This window comes from Aotus nancymaae, unplaced genomic scaffold (assembly GCF_030222135.1).
Source record: "Aotus nancymaae isolate 86718 unplaced genomic scaffold, 86718_ANA_hifiasm-v0.15.2.pri h1tg000008l, whole genome shotgun sequence".
NCBI lineage: Eukaryota > Metazoa > Chordata > Mammalia > Primates > Aotidae > Aotus > Aotus nancymaae.
Window position 1 is genome coordinate 28,333,137 of NW_026988419.1, and position 18,369 is coordinate 28,351,505.

The 18,369-nt window shown below is 37.5% G+C and overlaps 1 protein-coding gene across 2 annotated transcripts in view; it reads right to left on the minus strand.

The window, feature by feature from the left end:
• The window catches only part of PARD3B (par-3 family cell polarity regulator beta), a 1,134,301-nt gene that overhangs the window by 632,536 nt on the left and 483,396 nt on the right, over nt 1-18,369 (minus strand). For both annotated transcript variants that reach the window (XM_064373118.1, XM_012446125.2), the window contains exon 4: nt 7,203-7,312. In XM_064373118.1, the coding sequence (XP_064229188.1) occupies nt 7,203-7,312 (110 nt within the window). The remainder of the gene's footprint in view (nt 1-7,202; nt 7,313-18,369) is intronic.

The following is an 18,369-nucleotide window of genomic DNA, read 5'->3' on the forward strand; positions in this document are numbered from 1 at the left end:
TTCACTATGTGCAGATCAAGGCTAAACAGCAAAAAAGACATGGCATGGTTACCTTTTTAATTTCTGCAATTGACCTAAATAGTGATCCTTCTTTTAGACTTTTTCAGTGTTAGACTAAGACCCAAGAAGAAAAATTGGGAGCACACACCTGAACAGAGATCACATTTCTTAGTTTCCTTGATTAGTCATGGTACAGACATTCAGGCAACCCAAATTTGTTTCAACATCTTCTGTGGAGATACAGTGAACAACTCTGTTGCAGAGTAAATTGGGCTTTTGGTTTTTCCCTACCTGAAATTCAAGTCTTACAAGCATAACTGATTTTAAAATTAAGCAGCCTAAATTTGCCAAACTAAGTAAACATTTGGCCCCATGAAATATTGGATGGCAGCTTTATCTCTTAAAAACAAAGCCATATGAAAAACCATCGTTGCAATGTGTCTCCAAGCTCTGGTCTTATCAGCACGCAGCGTGAACAGCTGGAGTTACAAACACCAGAACTATTATTAAATCACTGTGTCAGGGTGGGGAAAAAAAAGAAAAACCTTTTTAGTTTCAGTATCTCTAAATAATGCAGTAATATAGTCCATGCTATTTCTTCCCCTCCTACCCACCCCCCGCCACGCCGTCTTGCTCTTCAGCATCCATCTCTCCTCTTTGGAAGACAATGGATAGAGCCTTCCTTCTAATACACATCAGTACTCAAGACATTTATTTTGTTCCAGGGTTTCTATAGATACTCGATTCTACATCTCATGGACAGAAAAATATGGTCATTCAGAATGTTTGCTAAGTTTTATGTTGTTGTTTTTTGTTTTCTTTTGTTTTTTGACAGAGTTTTTGCTGTTGATGCCCAGGCTGGAGTGCAGTGACACAGTCTTGGCTCACTGCAACCTCCACCTCCTGGGTTCAAGCAATTCTCCTGCCTCAGCCTCCCAAGTGGCTGGGATTACAGGAACATGCCACCATGTCTGGCTAATTTTTCTGTATTTTTAATATAGACAGGGTTTCACCATGTTGGCCATTCTGATCTTGAACTCCTGACTTCAGGTGATCCACCCACCTCAGTCTTTCAAAGTGCTGGGATTACAGGCGTGAGCCACTGCACTGGCCTTATGTTGGATTTTGATAGTCAGCAACCAGCAACCCAAAGTCCTCTAACATCACAAAGGCAGTTCAATTATTTTAACCCTGAAAGTTAAGCTATTCAAATTTCTCTGCAATAGCTCAGTAGTTTCTTTCACAGATCTGAGGAAGTTTAATTCGGGGGCAACAATGATGATAATTTCCATATATGTGACAAACATGGGAAATGTGTGACATACAAAAGGGAAAATCCTCAAATCAACACACCATAATATTATCTTAGCAAGACATAAAGAGAAAGCTGCTACTCACTGTAAAAATTCTCTCTTACTCGTAGCTACCTGCCCCTATGCTCACTAAGAAAATATCAAAAACTCTGAAGAACACTGTATTTTCCCTTCTTGTCTCAGTAGAACACACAGGACAAATGCAAACACATCCCCTTAGGGCGTCTTCCCACCACTCATCTGTGTCCTTTACCCCAGTCTTAGAATTAATAATAGTTGTGTGGCTACTGACTAAAGAGTTATTTTTGGCCTCTCAATGAATACAATGAAAAACTTCTTTTCATCTTAAAATCTTGAACTTATATACTAAGAGTTAAACAGGTGATAATATGATGGACAAAACTTCATTATTTAGTACATATTTGCAGGGAGGAAGTGATAATTCTCTACTTCTTAACTTCTATCATTCTGCTCACTGTGAGAATTAGCGGCTTCCTTACGTTATTTAATCTAACCCCCAAACAGTAGTTGATTTTTAGTTACTCTTTTAAAATCTGAAGTGATAGAATCTCTTTCATGAAAGACACCCCATCCCCTCGCTAAGGTGTAACACTTAAGGGAATTAACAGACCCCTGAAATCTATCCAAAAACTTCTAGTTTAACAACCCCCAAATCTGTGAGCTTATTTTTTTAATAAAATGTATATATATATCATAGACATGGACTTTGGAAAGATAGGACAATATTTTCTTTATTTTGGTGATGTAAGACAAGTAATGGTTTTAGAACAAACAATGCCATTCACTCTCTGAGAGCAACCACAGTATTATAATTTTCAGGATTCAGTTTTTAATTTTCTCACCCTGCAGGATCAATTTGCCTTAAGGGTTAAATTAAAAACTATAAACAGTCATTAAAACACAAAACAACCATGGTAGTTAACCGGATATTAAGAAGAAAAATCACATCTGTTTTAGAGTTCTGTTCTATAGCAAGTTTGAGAACATCAATTTCAAGAACCTGGTTTTATAGCATGCCCTTAAGCCAAGAACACCAGGTTACAATCAAGAAAAGGAAGGTAAGAAGTCTCACAACCGGACTCTTACCAGCATATCCTGTTTCTAGGATTCTCTTTCTTAATTCAAAAGCAGTCAATAGAATTGGATTTGCTATTGCCTTGAAAGATAAATAGCCATTACTATTTACACATTAATAATTATCCTATTCTGATAATTAGGTAGGTTTACGAAAAGAGGAACAAAGGAAATAGCTTTCTTTGCTGTATGTCTGGTGTTAAATAACAAATACTTGATTTAGTGGCTTCTCAATATACATAAAATTTGAAGCTTGCAGAGAATCTGATTTTTCTAATTTAAGCCCCTTTTCAAACTGCAACATGTCTGAGAGTATACATCTTAAATAACCAATTTGTAATAAATTTAATCATCTAGAAAACAAGCGTAACTTTTGCAACTTTGCAAAAACACATATCTCTGGGCATCAATGAAAACTTTTCCCTCTACAGTAAGCCTAATGAAGTGCAACTAAAAATAACAGTCATCAACTGTGGTTTTAAAGGCAATATTTCAACATAATCAAATGTGTCAAATATTCATCCTTACAGCTTCTTATGCTGTGGGTTATAAGTAAGTTTCATTTCTTGGGAATGATTGAACATAACCCACTTGGGGCTCTGCCATCTGTGAATTACTTATATGTGAACACTGTTTAAGATATGGAAATTTTGATTGTTTTTTTTTCTTCCTGTGGATATTGCACTGAAATGCAATTGAACATGGCTTTTTAAGCAATTATTTTCCGTATTAGTTGCTACATGGCTACATTATCACACACTCCCCACATTCACCATCACTTATCAAATCACAGGAATCAAGAATGGTGCAGCTGGAGTTGTGAAAGAAACACCAAGTATGAAATGCTAGAGATGGAAAAGAACATGGAGTCTCAGTGTCCGTAGGCTCCAGGCCCAGGTCCTTGCCACACGGAACCTCCTCTGCAGGTTACTCGTGTGAGAGTTGCGGTTGTTATGTTCCCAAGATTTCCCTGAAAGGCTGCTTCTCTTATCAGTGAGTGAACAATAAAAGTGAGTATAGGACTATATGTAGGGTGCCACATAATTTATCATCCGTACATGCACATGTCTGAGAGTTCATGAAGACACTATTGATAATTACGCCAGAACAACAGGCACTAACAGGACTGCCCTAAGCAAATCAAACCGTCTTGTTGCCCAAGAGATGATATGGGGCTCAAAGATCTTCCCCCAACAGACTCCAACCATCTCATTAATGCTATACCTAATTCTGCTTCTGTCTAGAGCTTCACTGTCCAATAAAACAGAGTAAGAACCACAGACAGAATTTTAAGTTTTTTAGTAGTCATGTAAAAAAGATAAGTAAAAACAGGTGAAAATAATTTTAATAATATATTTATTCAACCCAATATACCTAATATATTATCATTTTCACATATAGTTAATATAACAATTACTAATGAGAGCTTTTATGTTATTTTGTTCATGCTTCAGTCTGAAATGCTGTTTTAAATTTTAAGTACATTTACATTTAGATCAGACACATTTCAAGAGCTCAATAGCCACATGTAGCTAGTGGCTACTATGCTGGACAGTGTACGTCTAAACATTCCACATGTTTGGATATGCAGGGATGTATTAACAATTATCACACACACACACACACACACACATTCCTTCTAGTGAATAGAAGCACACCTAAGTGTCTTTATTAATGTTTGCATAATAAAGCAGTTTAACTATCTTGCCTGTGGTGAACCAGACTTTGGAGCAGAGAAACATTTACCTAGTAGACGCTCTTTGGGAAACAAAGAGAATAGCTGTGTCAGATTAATTAGTAAGCTGATAAATTTCTAAGAACTCCTAGGACTCCTCCTAGACTTACATGTATCTTGCATTTCTAAGTCCAAAACATATACACTGAGCATCGTCCATGTACTTGCCCCTAGGTAAAGATACATAAGGCACAACGTCTGTACCTTGGGATGTTAAAGCTTAAAGTATTCATGGAGATTATTTTACAATTGAAGCAAGAGGCACCTAAGATGTGCCACTAGTCCATGCAAGGGCAAGGACCAGACTCTACTTTTTGGGTCTGAGGTCTGCACCTCATCATCCACAGAGGACACTCTGAGGAAAGGAAGAAACATGTGTTTCCTTTTCACTGTTGATACATAGAAATTCAGCCCATATCTGTTAACTTTCATAAGTAATGCACAATGATTTTGGGTGCCAGCATTTATTCTTGAATTATGATATGTATATTTGCTAGTAATAATATGTTTTTCTGCCCCATACCCCAATTTGGATCTCACTGATATAATATTTTGGTGAGGCTACAGCATTTGCCAGATGGACAGTAGCCATCATTTCCTCTAGGGAAAGCAACAGTGATGTCATTTCAATTGGTTTAAGCACAGAACCTAAGTAATAGAAACATGGAAATAAACATTGGGGGACTGATATGGTTAAGTCTTCTGTCCCCACACAAGTCACGTCTTGAATTGTAATCCAAATTATAATCTTCACATGTTGGAGGAGGGACCCCATGGGAGGTGACCGGATCATGGGGGCAGTTCCTCCATGCTGTTCTCTTGATAGTGAGTGAGTTCTCATGAGAGCTGATGGTTTTATAAGGGGTTCTTCCCCCTTCACTCTGCACTTCTCTCTCCTGCCTCCTTGTGAAGAAAACATGTTTACTTCCCCTTCCACCACAATTTTAAGTTTCCAGAGGCCTCGCCAGCCATGCAGAACTGTGAGTCTATTAAACCTCTTTCCTTTATAAATTACCCAATTTCAGGTACTTCTTTATAGCAGTGTGAAAATGGGCAAATACAGGGACTTTCTCCATGCAAAAAATGCTAATACATTAATCAGACACATTCTCATTTTACAGTACACAGACATCATGAAAATAAGAACTAAATTGTAGTTCTGCTCTTTTATGTAATTCTTTCACTGAATAGCTGTCCTCCCCCAATCCAATATAATTAAACTAAACATGGTCTCAACCAGCATGTGTTTAAAAAAAGCCATGCCACATACCAGTTTTGTTTGTACTTACATTAAAATAGAACACATACACCTGATTTTTATTAATGTTCCATTAAATATATTTCCTTAGAAGGATAGAGTTTTAAATAGGATAGTGGTAAAACATTACATCTAAAATACTTTCAAGACATCTGCTTTCTTGTATAAAAAAAGAAATAGGTCAAAATATTGCCACAAATCTATTAAAAAATAGCTAATGATTTGAAATAGTGACTCCTATGTCATATACACTGACATTGGTTCTTGATAAGAATATTTTATACCAAACCAGAAAAATCCATTTAACTCATTTCAGCATTCTTATATACCCATAAAGGACGTGTTTATTTTTTCTTAAGGTGCTATAGACAGTGAGACTGTGTCTTGCTTTTAGGGAATTTTTAATATGGTTATGTTATTGAAGACTAAGTATTGCAATGGTATGTAGTCATTAGCCAAAATTGAACCCTCAGGCTGAGAGGATTATCCACAATTACAGCTCTTCAAAGCAACTGAAGATTTAGCTGGATGATCCCACAGTCCAATATGGAAGGAGAATATCATCTCTTCAGGAAATTATTCTCCACTTAACCTATCAGTTATAACAGTTATAAGCATATCTATTCTTCTTTTTTTTTTTTTTTCTTTTTTTTTCAGAAAGAGAGAGAGAATAGGAAGGAGGAAAAAGGAAGAGAAAGAGAGAGAGAGAATGGGGAGGAGGGAGAAGGAAAAGAAAGAGGGAGAGAGAATGGGAGTATTGCTTTCTTGCCCAGGCTAGAATGCAATTTAGTAATGGGTATTGAAAACCTCTTTTATACTGATAATTATACTTAATGATGTAGTCAGGAAGGAATAAGGGAAGAAGATAACAAACAAACAGCCAACCAATATTTAATTTAAACCTATGAAATGTTATGCGATTACTGAGGAGTGATTTACTTCCAATTATATAGTCACCTTTGGAATAGGTGTGAGGTGGTAATGTATGTTTTGTGTATTTGAAGTGGAGAGTTCTATAAATGTTTATTAAGTTTACTTGTTCCGGGTCTGAGTTCAAGTTCTGAATATCCTTGTTAATTTTCTATCTCGTTGATCTATAGAATCGTTAGCTCTCTTGTTGCATTGATCCTTTTGCCATTATGTAATGTCATTCCTCAAGCATATCTAGTTATAAGCACTTTTGGTATATGATTTTGTTTTTCTTCAATCTGAATGCTGGGTTCTAGAAATACAATCCTGGCCCCATATTTTCATGATACTGGGAGCTTGAAACTGTACACCAGTCTCCATGATACGGTTTTGCAAAGCATTGGGTTAACACACCAAAAACATAACTATATCCTAGGACATTATGAAATAGGACGATGAAGGAAATGCAACAGTATAGTGTGCTGGCTAGAACCAAGGATTTTGCAGCCAGAATACCTGGGTGAAATTCCTGGCTCTGCCACTTATTAGCTACATGACCTTAAACAAATTACTAAAGTTCCTCTGCCTCAATTTCATTATCAGTTAAATGGAGATAAAAACATGTGCTTACCTTGATGTGGAAGTTTAGATGACTTACTATAAAACACTTAAAATAGTGCTTGGCACATAATCAGTGCCACATAAATAATGGCTATCACTGTAACTATATACAAGTAATAGCCCATACTAGCTACTATTATAACTAATACTATAAATACCATCCGAAGATCTCTATCTACTTATCAATTTAGTTAAAACTGCAAAGTCCTACTTAATCTATGGGTACAGCAGTTTGATCTTTCATTAGAAATAAAAACAGCTGGATACCTACTGGAATAACCAGTTTCAGACCCTGGACACCAGGGGGTGAAGTGCTTGGCTGGGCATCAGCAGGTGGGCCTGGCACTGGGTCACTGCTTCTCCTCACCAGCAGTGGAGTGCCTGGAAGACAAAGTGGGAGGTGAGAGGTCAAAAGAACCCTGGGGTGAAGAGAATGCATGACACAATGCACTTTAATTAAAAAGGTTTACAACATGCTTTTATGTAAAAACATTCTATTTCTAAGGATGCTTGTAAATTAATCCATGTAATGATCTTTTGTCATCTACTTACAGAATGACACATGGAAACAATATCTTTCAACCCTCATCTTTCCCCCCTTGCATTTCAAAACAAGTCACTGCATTTAACAGGAACTGTTAGGCAATGCACAAGTTGACTGTGTACAATCTAAAAATTGATCTAGAAAATATATGTGAGTATTAAAAAGAATGATTATCCAGGAGACGAATGAAGAGGTTCACACAGTCAGTGTAATTTGTGATTCAATAGAGCTGGAAATATAGTTATTACTGCCATTTGGTGCTTTCCAAATCTTTTGATGATATAAACTGAAATAAATTATTTGCTGGGGTTATAACATTAATGCCTATTTAAGTACACAAAGAGATTGCTTCCATTCTCTTCCTCTTCTCCTGAAGTAGATAGAACTGATAAAGAAAATAAGTTAGTTCTTCTAAAAATATAACCTGATTTCTTTTTAATTTAATGAAAGCTTCCACTATTAAATATTTGAGTCAGTTATTAAATTCTGAAAAAATATCATACCATTAGAAAGTTCAAATGAAATTCTACGTTAGCAGAGCTAGAGGCCTAACTGCTCTGACTGCAATTAGGCCTAAAAAAAAATTTGTTTCATACAAAATTGGCCACTATAGAAAAAAATCTCAAAGAAAAAAAAAATCTGCTTGTGGTTTAAAAATCACTCTCATATAAAAATTAACATTTTATTTTTGCACTTTTGGGAAAAGAGCAGGAAACAGTTGAAATGCAATTTCTCATTTCTCAATATTCTGAAAATAATTCCCCAAACCTCTGAAGCGACTGCAGTTTAAAGGAACATTTTTCATCCACTTTGTATGTTATTTACAAACCTGGTTTTTATATTTTATATGTGCTTTAACTTCTTACTTTGTACAAAACACAGAATTGCAAATATTTTTTATCTTTGTCCAGATAGAAGTTGCTTTTTTAAAAAAAAAAAAAAAAAAAAACTTCTCTCATGATGAGAAATTAACATACTATGTGTGATACAGACCTATGCCAAACAGTATTATGAAGTTCAAGTTCACATTCCTTTATTTCCTTTTTATTAAGAGATATCACTACATTTTTTGCCATCCCTCTACCTCCATCTCAAAATTTCTTAAACAACTGACATACTAATAATTGTTTGGTTGGCAACTGTTCTTTAAAATAAAACATTAAAAAAAAAAAAAAAAAGAAGAGTAGAAGCAAGAAAAAATACCATAAAATCTCAAGTAAACAGTATCCCAGCCCCATACCAGTACTTTTTTCCCTCCCTTAGGTGATCTGAAGACTAAGTTCTTTTCAGATTAAACCTTTCAATTACCAGCAACATGAAATGAACAAGTTAGTATTAATGCAATATCCTCAGAAGCAACCCATTATCTTTAAAATTAAGAGAATGGGGCAAAATTCATGAACTCTGTTTTTTTTTTCTAAGCATTTAATTGGGCCAGTAAATTACAAGTTGATAATTTTGAATGGGAGAAAACAAACACAAAATAAAACCAACATGGTTCACCAAGGTATTTCTTCAGTGTCAAAATCAAGTTGATTTAGAGGCATAGAAGTGAACATTTTAGTGATCAACAATTTTAATTACATTGTTTTTTTCAGCTGAATCATATATATATATGTATGTATGTACATATGTGTGTGTGTCTATATATATGCAGAGAGAGAGAGAATGTGTGTGTTTGTGTGTGTGTGTGTGTGTGTGTGAGAGAGAGAGAGAGAGAGAGAGAGAGAGAGACAGGGAGAGACATGATTTTTCTTGAGGAATAAATATATTTTCCTTAAAAAACATATTTTATTTTTTTTACACAGTAGATAATTTTCCTTCAGTTTAAGGACATATGCCTATGAGTTCTCATTCACTGTCAATATCTGCTTTTTAAATAACCACACATTAAAATATTTAAGATATAATTTTATAATAATATGTATTCAAGCCAGGCACTGTGGCTCACGCCTGTAATTCCAATTCTTTGGGAAGCCAAGGCAGGTGGATCACTGAAGGTCAGGAGTTAGAGACCAGCCAGACCAACATGGTAAAATCCTGTCTCTATTAAAAATACAAAAATTAGCCAGGCATGGTTCTGTAATACTAGCTACTTGGGAGGCTGAGGCAGGAAAATCACTTAAACCCGGGAGGTGGAGGTTACGGTGAGCCCAGATCACGCCACTGCACTCCAGCCTGGGAAACAGAGTGAGACTCTGTCTCAAGCAATAATATGTATTAAGGTTTGTGTACTCAATCAATATGCCAGAGTATTATAGTGTCTCCCATACGATGACAATTCAGTTTTATATCAATGTATCAGGTATTTGAAACATTAAAAAACAAACTTTAAGATGGCTAGATCTTTCTTAAACATACTCTCAGCTCATCAGAAATAACTTATTTTCTTCTCGACTTTTTTGTTTGTTTATTTTTTTTGAGACAGAGTCTCGCTCTGTCTCCAGGCTGGAGTGCAGTGGCGCGATCTCGGCTAACTGCAACCTCTGCCTCCAGGTTCGAGCGATTCCTGTGACACAGCCTTCAGAATAGCTGGGACTACAGGTGCGTGCCACCATGCCTGGCTAATTTATTTATTTATTTTTTGGTAATTTAGTAGAGACAGAGTTTCACCCTGTTGGCCAGGATGGTCTCGAACTTCTGACCTCATGATCTGCTCACCTCAGCCTCCCAAAGTGCTGGGATTACAGTCACGAGCCACCGCACCCTGCCTACTTCTCAACTTCTCTGTAATTAACACTTGAATGTCTCCAGTTGAGTTACCTAATTTTTATTTTGTTGTCTTAATGTATTAAATCATTCCACACTGAAATTAATAGTAAGCATCTTTAAATATGAACTGTTATCTCAGACTGTTAAACAAACCTTCCTAGAATGGTTTTCTAAATTGCTAAACCCTATTTGAAGGTGGTTGTCAGGAAGAGACTGAGTTCTACCTTAAAGACAAAGAAAGGTAAGTCCTAATGTACAACAGAGGGCAAGTAATTAGGAGTACTGAAGATGATTTGGGCAAAACCTTGAATATATATTAGAGTAGAAGTCATATTGTACAAGCAAAGCTAACTGAACTGCGATGGAGACAACTCTAGCCAGTTTGTTGTTGTTGTTCTTGTTGAGATGAAGTCTCACTCTGTCGCCTAGGTTAGAGTGCAGTGTCACGGTCTCAGCTCACTGCAACCTCTGCCTTCTGGGTTCAAGTCAGCCTTTCAAGCAGATGGGACCACAGGCACATGCCACTACACCTGGCTAATCTTTGTATTTTCAGTAAAGACGGAGTTTCACTATGTTGGCCAGGCTGCTCTCAAATTCCTGATTTCATGATCCATCCTCCTCGGCCTCTTCTCAAAGTGCTGGGATGACAGGCGTAACGCACTGTGCCCAGCCTCTATCCAGTTTTAGAGAGCCTTTCAGTGATGGGGAGTAAATGAAACATAACCTCTACAGTGAAGGAGCTTATAATCTAACAGCAACAATTAGACACTAACACTGCTAACTGCCACGTGTCAGTACAGTGGAGAGGACCCTGGGTTTTAAAGTCAAACAGATTGAGCCTTTGTTGGCTCTGTGGCATTGAATTTGAACTGCTCTGTGACAGTCTCATCATTTTAAACCTGGTGAAAATACCACATAACAGAATTGATGGGAGGCTGAAATAAATTAAGGCGTGCATAGGACATGGAACTGTCTGGTATGTAATTTTCATGCAGGACCCCTTCCCCCACAAAAGCAGGTAATAGCACTTGTTATTTGTTGTGAGCTGTGTTATCTTGTCTGCTCAAAAAGCTGGGGTCTTGAAAGTCAAGTTAATTTTCATGGAATAATTTGTAAATTAAAATAGTAAAATCTAATCCTAACCAAATGTAGCCTTACAATATGAATCAAAACTTTTACACAAATAAAGATGAGATGAGAAGGGAGTTCAAAAATTGGAAAATGTTGCTATTCATTAGTATTTTTTCAGCTAATTGAGAAAAGACTCTCATTATTGGAATTTAGAGGCAAAAACCCCAGGTTCAGCTCAAGGAACAACAATATTCCTTAGAATCATAATTTAAAAGTCACTGGAAGCAAAGCCCAAATAAAGAATGTTCAGTACCTAAAGCATATATTCTTCTAAAAATGTTTGCTGTTTTTTTCACACAGTTAAATATTTGAGGTTCCACTACATATCAGGACATAGAGAAAAGAGGAAGAGGATATTCAGATCAACAGTGATGGTGTTCACCCACTCTCAACTTATCTTTCAGAAAAGGAAATGTGGAAACGAGGAATATTTCAGTACGTCTCAGCATGCACGAAGGTAGGTATCACTAAAATGTTCCAAGTAGGTTATATGTGGCTTACTGGAGAACCCACACCAATGAAAACATGCACCAAAGGCTAGATTAAGTCCCCATTTTATTTAGCTGACACATGAAACTGAATGGAAGCCAAAGAGAAAGCTACCTCTCAAAAAAAAAAAAAAAATTAAAAAAAAAAATGGAGTCCCTGATTGGGTGTGTAGTTGCTGGTGACTATGTCTTCACCACATAGGATCTTGCCATATCAGAACAAGCCTAATTCTTACTAGAATATTTTCCACTAACGTTCAGAACTTATGCTACATGCAGGAAAAACTTACACACTCACTCACTGTACAGACCTTTAGGAAGATGGCAAAATTCATCAGGTTTTACAAGGATTTAAGCCAATTAACACCAGGCAAGCCACACCCTTATAGGAGAAAGTGGAGTCCTTCCCAAGTGTCTATGAATGGTGGTGCATCTTCTAATTCTCCAGTGATCACCATTTTAATGATGGTGAAACTGGTACTAAACAGGGTGGAGGTACTGATCCACATCCCCTTTAAAAATGTCAGTAAGGCAGCCAAGAGGAGGATCATCTAATTCAGTTTGAGAAAAACAGTTTTAAAAGTGGCAGCCATTAGTTAAAGGGTGAAATTGGTACACCGATGAATCATGCGAGATATAAAGGCCAAGAAAAATGAAAGGTGCTACTTCTATAAGTTTCAGTCTCGGTGGATTTTCATTTGGAGGATATGTTTGGGTTAGAAATAGCTTAAATGACAGGTGGCACCATTTAATATTATGTTTGGGGGTTTTGAAGGATAGGCAGTTACAGAGATTGAAACCAAGGTCCTGAAGAACCCCATAACGTATGATGATGCAGGCAGCAGAGAAAACAAACAATGACTTTAAACATGAGCCCCACATGGAAAGTCACATGGCACATGTTCTAAATTGTATGGTGAGTAGCAGCAGAGATTTATTTATTTAGAAATGGTTAATGATTCTCCTGTGCAAAACTAAAGACTAGCTTGTCACCAGTATTGGTGTCATTTCATCTTGATACCTAGACAGCTCTGAGGGTGGGGGACAGGTCACAGTGGAAGTGCTGACAAGACATTCTGTAAGAACTAGGGGACCTCATGCACAGAGAGGCTAGAAGGGCAATGTAAAGAAGGTGAACAGGGTGTCAGCAGTCACAGGCAGAAATGGAGAGAGAACCTGGAGGAGTCCACAGGAGAATTCAGAAACTGACTACACATAAAAAGCAAATGAGAAGGAGCATAAAACAGACACCTAAAAATCATTCTTATACTTCTGGCTTGAAGAAGAGCAATAGGGAGGTTTTGGCAACTGCTATGATTTGTTTCAGAGAAAATACAAATCTTGGCTTCAGCCCACTGACTGTTAGAATGATTTGCTTTTAATCTAAAATGTTTTGATACGCGTGAGAAACCAAAGACTAGATTTTCAATAGGTTGGGCATTCATAAAGATGAATATGAAGTTGATATTGAAAATCATAATGGCTTCTAGAAGGAGCAGTTAGATACAAACAGGAAGTGAACAGAGGAAAATCAAAAGGAAGAATCAGTATAGAATTATTAATGGCACTGCATGCAAAATAATGCAAAAGCCAGGATTTCATACTCAGAATTTTCAGAAAGAAAGAAATCTAGAATGCTGATTGTTTAACAAAATCACAGAGGAGTCCCCAGAGGAATGGATGGGGTGAAAGATTGGAGAAAGGAACTGGGATTAACATGATAACCTGTTTATGTGCAGAGTCTCCTCTTTAGGGGGTGGGTCTTTTCAGTCTCGATTTTCCATTGCCCTAATGGATTCCTTTGGTGCTACCAAAACAATTGGACAGTTTGAAGAAAAAAACACACTCTCCTTCCAGGACTGCTGACACTCAGGACAACAAGGTAAATATTAATAGAAGAAAATGCTCTGAATTAAAATACATCTAAGTTGGTAAATTTTTCACATTGATGATGAAAGTCAATTACAAGTGGCTTATCTTTTTGCAAATTAAAACAGAAAGAAAGAAGTAGAAAAAAACATATTCTTCCAGGTAATCCATATTAATAGTCTAGAAACATGAAATAGTCATGAAACATCTTGGTTTCATGAGGTACGTTTCCTTAACAAACGTTGCAACTAGTCAGCACCTAGAACAAAACCTCTCAATTATCTTGAACTTTAACGACTGTTGAATGAGTTTGACAACATATGGGTATATCCTTCAGAGATACAGAGCAAAGAGATTATCGGTCAGAAACTTTCCTCCTAACCATTGTTTTAGCATTGCCACCTCAAAGAAGCTGCTCCCCCTTTTCTCCTTGGCTAAATGAGCATGGAGGAGGGGCTGCAACAAAGTCTCACTGTAGACCTATAAAAAGATAGTTTTCTAATTTATATAGCCAATAAAAGAACTGAAGGCCAGAGAAAGGAAGTTTCTAAATTTTTTGAACTTGATTTCTACTCTAGTTTATTTTTATTTTTATTTATTTATTTATTTTTTGAGGCGGAGTTTTGCTTTTTTTGTTACTCAGGCTGGAGTGCAATGGCGCGATCTCAGCTCACAGCAACCTCCCCCTCCTGGGTTCAGGCAATTCTCCTGCCTCAGACTCCTGAGTAGCTGGGATTACAGGCACGTGCCACGATGCCCAGCTAATTTTTTGTATTTTTAGTAGAGATGGGGTTTCACCATGTTGACCAGGATGGTCTCGATCTCTTGACCTCATGATCCACCCCCCCTCAGCCTCCCAAACTGCTGGGATTACAGGTGTAAGCCACCATGCCCGGCCCTCTACTCTAGTTTTATTCACTTGACACTTTCCTATCGCAGGGCCACATTCTCTATCTGGATAAGTGTATGGGGGAATAACATCTCTTCAGTGCAGTAGCAATTCCTTTCATCTAAACTGGTCAGCAGGCCAGGCATGGTGGCTCATGCCTGTAATCCCAGCACTTTGGGAAGCTGAGGTGGGCGGATCACCTGAGGTCAGGAGTTCGAGACCAGCCTGGCCGACACGGCAAAACCCCATCTCTACTAAAAATACAAAAATTAGCTGGGTGTGGTGGCGCACACCTGTAATATCAGCTAATCAGGAGGCTGAGGCAGAGAGAAATACCTGAATCTGGGAGACAGAGGTTGCAGTGAGCTGAGATCATGCCACTGCACTTCAAACTGGGTGACAAAGTGAAACTCCATCTCAAAAATAAATAAACAAACAAACAAAAAATAAACTGGTCAGCAGAAAGAAATATTCTGATAGAAAGATACAGATAAAAGAAAAGTATGGTGGACGTTGAGTACCTAAGAGGAAAACATCAACCCATGGTCACAAGGGCATAGCTGGCAAGATGCCCGTCTCACTAGTCAAGGCATGCAAACTCCTCCCCTGGAGCACACAGTCTTTCTTGCAGATGATGTACATGTCTTGCCAGTATTGCTATTATTCCCATCAATACCTCAATAAAATAAGACTAGTGAAAGTGGTACATCATTTGTTTCTGGAGACAACTAGATTTCTTTTTGTGTAGATTTTATGGGCATCAGATAGAGCTTCTCAGCTGATGCCTAAAAAACTGCATGGCACTAAAACCTGGAGACCCATAAAAAAATTGGTAATGATATCAACAGTGGCACAATTTATATGAAAGTACCGAGAGGAGATCACTTTCGCCGCAGGAGTGCCTGACCCGGTTTAGTGCCTGGCTTGTGATGAATGTAGCAGCTGGGACATGCTTTCAGATACTGTGATGCAAAAACCACACCAGAGAAACCAAGTCAAAAACTTTCTTCTTAAACATCAGTCCATTAGAAAAGAGACTCCCACTATTGCCATAAAAGTAGGAAGGAAGTTCAAGTTGACTAATATTTAATATCATTTTTCTCTCATTTCAGATTGCAAAAACCATGCTTGTTCGACACACGATGGAAAAATCCAACTAATTCACAAAACAGTCACTGACTACACAATGGATATGAATGAGCACATGCATGATAAAGCATCTCTTAGTATTTAAAAAACTGCTTAAATTGGAGTGCCAGTACTACAAAAACCCGTGAAGGGGTTTTTAACTGACTTTTATTGGGACTTATACTTGTCTCTGAAGATGGGTGAGTTCCACTTGAAATGGGTTGAACTATTAAAGTTCTCACATTTTATCCAGTTGATATACACAAATCTGCAATTCTTCAAATTTCTTAACCTACTTTACAGTATAAACTTACTCATGCTATGTAAGGTTCATTAACGCTAGGTCTCAGATATGCACTAGGTCTCAAGGGTTATGGTCAGAACAATGATAAAGCAACAGAGGAGGCTAGGTGCAAGCAAAAGTACAGGTCTTTGAAAGGCATGCACTCTGAAAAAGTAAGTATTCACTAAACATACCTGAATTAATAAATCCAATTAAAGCACCTGATGCACAGAGATGAAGGCAAGGATTTTGATGATGTGTACATCAACTTCCCAATTTCTTGTTCTGGCATTCAAGACAGAGTCTTGCTCTGTAGCCCACACTGGAGTACAGTGGCATGATCTTGGCTCACTGCAGCCTCTGCCTCCTGGGTTCAATTCTCCTGCCTCTGCCTCCCAAGTAGCTAGGACTACAGGTGTGAGCCACCATGCCCGGTTAGTTTTTGTATTTTTGGTAGAGATGGGATTTCACTGTGTTGGCCATGATTGTCTTGATCTCCTGACCTCATGATCTGCCCGCCTTGGCCTACCAAAGTGCTGGGATTACAGTCCTGAGCCACCGCGTCTGGTCTCATACTAATTACATTTTATACTACATTCTTTATCAGGTGTATATGCCAAACAGAACCACCTGCCATCACCTAAAAATGTCCTACATCATGTGACCTCTAAATGATTATTCTCTAATATTGCAATCAGTTGTAATCATGTCCCACTTTGAAGGTCCACTCCCAATAATTATAAACAATCTCTACTTCTTCAGAACATCCAGATGCAGATTTGTATGGAAGAAATAAATGTATTTTCAGGGGCCCTCATTTGCATGAGCCCCTTACATGTTGCCAAGAGGAACCTTAGTAACAAGATCACGATTATATAATTTTGTAAAATTTACATAAGTTAAATATTTTAATTGCTACAGGTTAACCCTGTTATCTCTTCCATCTGTAATATTCCATCCATACTACTCTTCCTCCCATTGGGTGGCAATGGAGTGGCCTAGAGTATTTTGGGGATTCCGGTTAAGGGGAAATTGAATCAGAAATATGGTTATATATATATATGGTTATATACATATATGGAGATATATATATATATATATATAGCTTCATAGTTACAAGTATGTATGTGTGGCCCAGCTAATTCAGCTAATTTTCTTTTTGTATTTTTAGTAGAGACAGGGTTTCACAATGTTGGCCAGGATGGTCTCGATCTCTTGACCTCGTGATCTGCCCACCTTGGCCTCCCAAAGTGCTGGGATTACAAGCGTGAGCCACCGTGCCCGGCCTATATCTTTTTAGGGTGTGTTACATCCTGATTTGTCTTATGTATGTAGTTGTATTTCGTCTCCTGCTGAGTCATTACTTACCAAATGCCTAAAATGTGCCAGGCGGTCTTCTAGGCATTCTGGATACATCAGCACATGACACAGAGGCCTTGCTTGTGAATAGTTCACTATGTATGACTACTGTATATAGTGAACTATTATAAAATAGTCACACACACACACACTATTATATGTGTGTGTGTGGGAGTCTGTGACTATATATATATAAAAATTTATATATATATAAAAATAGAGAGAATATATATAATGGACTATTTTTATATAGCTCACACACATTTCTGCATATAGTTAATTTATTGCCAGTCATCTTGGTGAGTAATATAAGAATATTCCCAAACCCGTTGTGCAAGTTTAACCAGTTTCGTGATACAAAGGTACAGGGCCAGGTAAAGTAATGACATGGCTGTGCTGTGTTTGCACCAGCACTGGAAGTATATGGCCACTGGAAGATAAACAAAATTTGAAATGCACAAAACCAGAAGCTACTCTATGGAAAATTAGTTCACTCACCAGATCTGTAAAATTATAAGCAGATAATTCAGTTCCCATTGATACCTTGACAAATGGGAACTTCTCTCTTATTTAGAATATACTTGAAAATGCAGCATAGAATTAAAATTTTCATGCTAGTAAGACACAAACTAGTAGCAGTTTCATAGTTATAAGTATATATGTGTGAAGCCCTTTATACATCCATAATATTATTTAAACAAATACCATTTTGATTACCCATGCCAGAGCAAATAACCAATTATCCATTTATTCAATCTATCAGAACTTGATATTACATATGGAGAGGTGATTAAAGAATACATGGCCAGCCAGGCATGGTGAGTCATTCCTGCAATCCTAGCAATTTGGGAGGCTGAAGTGGGCAGATCACCTGAGGTCAGGAGTTCAAGACCAGCCTGGCCAACATGGTAAAATCTTGTCTCTACCAAAAATACAAAAAAATTAGCCAGGCATGGTGGCAGGCACACCTGTCATCCCAGCTACTCTGGAGGCTGAGGCAGCAGAAAAGCTTGAACCCAGGTGGCAGAGACTGCA